This window comes from Zingiber officinale, chromosome 8B (genome assembly GCF_018446385.1).
Source record: "Zingiber officinale cultivar Zhangliang chromosome 8B, Zo_v1.1, whole genome shotgun sequence".
NCBI classification, from domain to species: domain Eukaryota; kingdom Viridiplantae; phylum Streptophyta; class Magnoliopsida; order Zingiberales; family Zingiberaceae; genus Zingiber; species Zingiber officinale.
Window position 1 is genome coordinate 48,797,206 of NC_056001.1, and position 5,197 is coordinate 48,802,402.

The 5,197-nt window shown below is 41.7% G+C and overlaps 1 protein-coding gene across 1 annotated transcript; it reads right to left on the reverse strand.

Annotated features, from left to right (window-relative positions):
* Positions 1–3,350: 3,350 nt before the first annotated feature.
* On the reverse strand, positions 3,351–4,232 carry LOC122013777 (probable CCR4-associated factor 1 homolog 11). Its single transcript, XM_042570005.1, has one exon. It carries the CDS (start codon positions 4,230–4,232, stop codon positions 3,351–3,353), a length of 882 nt encoding a protein of 293 aa, XP_042425939.1.
* Between the last annotated feature and the right edge of the window lie 965 nt (positions 4,233–5,197).

Genomic DNA, 5,197 nt, shown 5'->3' on the forward strand with positions numbered 1-5,197 from the left:
ATGCTAAGCATGATGTACCAACAGGTCAAGGTTGACCGGATGTTGGTTTGGAAGGCTTGGGACTTGGTTTGGGTAAAAACCAAGCTCTGGATCGATCAGTGGACCGATCCAGTGATACACTGGGTATCTGGATCGGTCTGGTGACCGATCAGTAACCACACAGTGAGCTTCTGTGTGTTATCTGATCGGTCTCCAGACCGATCAGAAGGCCGATCAGAAGGAGGCAACAGGCTCGGGAAGGAACAGCTGATCGGTCTGGGGACCGATCAGCCTAGGGCCTGATCGGTCCCCGGGACCGATCAGGGTACGCACAGAGAGTTGGGCAACTCTCTGTAAGTGTTCTGATCGGTCTGGGGACCGATCTGCATAGAGCCTGATCGGTCCCCATGACCGATCAGATAGGCTCTGGACCGATCAGGATGGAGCTTGATCGGTCCAGCCCTAGCCGTTGTGACACAACGGCTAGGCTATTTCGGGCTTCTGTGTTCTGGCCTTTTTGCTTGCAGGTTCGTAGGATTACTCAGGATTTAAGAGGCCATATAAAAGAAGATCGAAGGCTGTAACAGTGAGCTCTCTCTTCAGCTTATCCGAAGCTTTCTGCTTCATCTTCTTGCTGAGCTTTGGTGCTGTGTTTGAGCTCTGCTGAGCTCCCTACTCCACTGAAGCTTCGAGTGAGCTTCTCGGCTGGTCAGCTGCTGCTGTTCTTCTGTGAAGTTGTTGCTTCACCAACGGTAACCAGTCGAAGGCAAGCGTGTTTGTTTTTGCATTCATATTGTTGCTTCGTCTTGTATTTCTTGTACACTCTGATCTTGCTGTTGCAAGAAACCATTGTGGCGAGGTTTCTCCACCCACAAGGAGTAGTTATTAGCCGGTTCTCCGGGGACTCATCCACCGACGGATTGATAGGCTTCGTCCACCTTACGGACACGCCGAGGAGTAGGAGTATCATCTCCGAACCTCGTTACATTAACGAGTTTGAGGTTTGATCTTTCCGCTTTCGTTTCTATTCGTTTTATTTCCGCTGCGCTAACTCTAATTTGTAGAAAGAAACGAGCGATTTGGGGCGGCTATTCACACCCCCCCTCTCTAGCCGCGATCATCGATCCTAACAAATATGACGTAACAGACCCAACCAGGATGCTCCACGTGGCGAGGCAACATTGAGGATAGAAATTTGCCTCCATGCACCCGGATCCATCCTGGGTGCCTGGACCCTGGTTTTCCAGCATCTTCCTTCCTGCAAGAAAACGTTAGTCCGGAAGCAAACATACGATATATATATCCTGCAAAACAATGTGTTAGTACAGTTTAAAACCAACAAATAGAGTATTAGCTAGATTCTGTCTCATCGAGACCGGAATCTAGTCACGATCTCGACTTAAATATCCGAAATGAGTTTAAGCCAGATCGACGCCTAATGTTCCCTTCACGGAAATGTGTCCTCATAGTCACTCCCCTCCAGTGACTTACCTCCACTTACCTGCCAGACGTTCGGTCAGCCATTCGACCCGTCTAGCCTTCATGGCAGCTATCCGGTCAGCCCGTCGATCTAGCTGGACTTCGTGCCAAACGCCCGGTCAGCCCATCGACTCGTTTAGACTTCATGCTAGCTATCCGGTCGGCCCGTCGACCTAGCTTCGTGCCATACATCATGTCAGCCCGTCGATCTGTCTGGGCTTCTCCTGCACACTCGGTCAGAGTATTAGATAACAACGAAACTAACTTAAAATGTTTTATCATTCATCAAAACTTGAGTTAGACCGTTAGTGCTAAGTGCACTAACAGTATCATATCCACAGACAGTGGCCCTAACTGCCCCCTAGATCAGATAGTGATAGCATGAGTTTGCGTGCTGTTAAAACTTGATATATGTTTGTTATGTGCTTGTTATGTGCTTGCTTTATGCAGGCAATTTAATGGTTATACTTGCTGGAGCAAGTTAGTGATGAGTTATATTGTTGTTTATGGTTTGATTAGAAGATGATTTTATGTTGGTACTCTTACTTTGATAGTAAGTATTTATTACCTGAGATTGCATCCTTTGATCCTCTTATGTATAGTAGCATGTACTATCTTCTTATACCCACTGAATTATTATACTCACTGCCCCTTGTTTTTCCTATATTTCCAGATTAGTAGGTAGAGGATGTGTCGTATCGATTAAAGGTCTTGGCTATCGGTTCTACTCGAGTTTGGATTTTTGTTCAAGTTGTTTTATTTTTTGTTATGTTGTTGTTGTTTATTATTTTCTTTCCTTCGTGGAATCGATAAGGTTTTTGTAATAATATTATAATTGTTAGTTTATGTAAATTAGTATATTCACATGTTAATGCATACATACACACATAGATATTTAAAAGATTAGTATGTTTTCATTTTATGTCGATATTTAAATTACTTGATCTGAGTTTGATATTGATTATTTACTTCTCATATTGTCATTATATGATACCATCCAATTTAACAGATAAATATACCTTTCGAGTGTAAGAATTTTATTGATATTAGAGTATGATTTGAATTCAAAAATAAAGATGAAAATAACCTTTATAGAAAGAAAAGAAAATCTAACAAAAAAAAAACATCCACAGAGCCTCCGAATACGTCTTAAATAATATTTTTTTAGCATGAGATTAGGTTATTACGAATTTTACTATGAATTAATTGTATATCTTTAAAAGAGTTTTGATTTGAACGGTTTAAAGTCACGTGGTTAAATCCAAAAAAAAAAAATTTATGATCTACAGAGAGCTCGAATCCTCCTGCATGCGTTGCCTCCTTTCCTATGTATGAGTGTGCCACCCCTTCCATGCCCTATCATCGGTCATCCTTCCCTTATCCTAGTAGGTGAGCAAAGCACCGCTCACCTATGTAACACTAACAGTATTCACTAAAATAGTTATTATAAATTATAAACTCCTGTAGGCTACGATGACGATCAATAAAAGAGAAAAACAAACGCTCACCTCTCTAGCTCCAACACTATCACTAAAATAGTTACTATAAATTCTAAACTACTAGAGGCTACGATATACATGACTATCAATAAAAAGAAAAAAAAAACATTTGAACAGAGTATGATCTAGAACACACGAGGGGATGATTTGCCTCAAGGGGATGATTTAAGGCAAAGTAAAACAACAAGTACTACTCATGATCAAAATTAAGAATTAATATTGACAATTTGTTTGCATATCTGACGATGGGATAACATATAATCTGTACTTGAGTACAAAAAGATTCGATGAAGCAATGAACAATTAATTTTATGTACAAATTAAGCTAATGCTGACAGAATCATTATCAACTGTGATAAGCCATGAACTCTAGAGCTAGCCACAACTAGATTTCTATTGCAGTTGGAGGTCATAGAGTGTTCCCATGTGTTCTGGACGATCAATGAGTTGTGGATTCACACGAGAAGCGATTTGATAGAACACCTGCCATGTTAATAAGCTATCGGAGCCGGACTGATGTCGAGAGCCCACTGCTCGCTCAACTCGGACGGTAGAGGCCACCCGCTCCAATCCTCCGTAAAGCCCAGGACAATGCTTGCTAAGGTGCTTCACATCGAACGCCCTTTTGCCGAAAAAGAAGTGAACGAGGTGCAAGAACTCACGAACGGTCTTTGGTAATTTGCAGTCACATGTCAGCATCTTGACTAGGAAGGCGAAGTCATAGGCGCCTTGGAAGGTAACCCAGGAGACAGGAGAAAAATGGCCAAAGGAAAGCAAGCCGGAGGTGGCCAAGTGGTGGGCGAATCTGCAAGAGTCGATGCCCCATATTTGATTCTTTTGGAAGTCGATGCCATTAGCCTTGAGCAGCTCGACGGAGGAAGGGGCGTAACGGTCGCGGTTGATGTCGAAGTCACGGAAATTAAATTCCCACACGTAACGCACACAAGTGCCGTCGCTGTAGATGGCACATGGGAGGTTGCCGACGGCGTCGGAGAGGGTGAGACCGACCTGGACGATGCGGAGGGCCTCGACGTTGGCGCGGATCAATTCGTAGCGCTGGGGGAGGGTGAGGGTGCAATAGGGATTTTTGGAAGCGACGACGACTCCAGGATACTCGGTGTCCAATGCGACGAAGGGGTGGAACGGGACGGCGGAGCGGATAAGGGCGAACTCCTCGTCGAGGTTATGAGCCCACACGGAGCGAACCTCGATTCTGCTGGTGCTGGCGGCGGAAGAGGAAATTAGCATATCGTTGTTGACAACTGCGACAGCCATTATGAGTTTGATGATATTAGAAATACTAAAGTACTGGAAGCTGGAGATCGAGGAGATGTTAGGTTTCGATCGATCGAGTTGGAGTGGAAACTGAAGGGAAGGATCGGAGGAGTTTAAATAGAGCAGCAGCAAATCAAAATCAAAGCGGGAAAATCGCAAACACACTCAACAGAATTAGTTGCTTCGAAATATTAGGAGATATATATGGAATTAATCAGGACTTTAAGTCAAGGATAAATCCAGCAGCAATTAGCGAACTCAACTAGGGGTTTAGTATTAATTAATTAATTAAAGTTGTTGCCGTCCAATCATTCCTTTTCTTTCTTTAATTAAATTTCACGTACGTGTAATTTCGTCATTATTTGCCTTGAAGTCAAGTATGAATCTGGCGCCAAATCCGGTAGCAATTAGCGAGCTCAACTAGGGGTTTAGTATTAATTAATTACAAGGGGTGTTGCCACCGAATCACACTTTTTTTTAATTCTCTTTAATTTTTAAACTAAACTTATGATTTTATTTCTAAACTGCAATACTAGCCGAGCTAGGAGGTTTGAGTACGGAGGATCGGAGATAGTCCGTAGGTCAAACTTGAGACATTAATATATTGTTTTGATAAACTTGACAAAAAAAAAATTTGTCAAAACATTTAAGTTAGACTTAATATTTGTTATTTTGATGAGTGTCATGGCAAACAATTGTTGAATTTGATAAGATCTAGGTGTAGATTGAACATTCCCATGAGTAAGTAAAGTAAGCAATTAGGGATGTAATCGAGTCGATCCAAGTCAAGCTGAACTCTTGAATGTTTGAGGTTAACTTATTTATAATCAAACCGAACTCGAATTTTATTTAATGAATATATTCATGACTCACTAGTTTATTTGAGCTTAAACGAGCTTAATAAATATAAATTATAAATTTAAATATTTATTAAAAACTAAATTATATATTTAGATAAAGTTATA

Excerpts from the sequence above, each read along its gene's own strand:
- LOC122013777 (XM_042570005.1), bottom strand. The coding sequence starts at position 4,232 with ATGGCTGTCGCAGTTGTCAACAACGATATGCTAATTTCCTCTTCCGCC.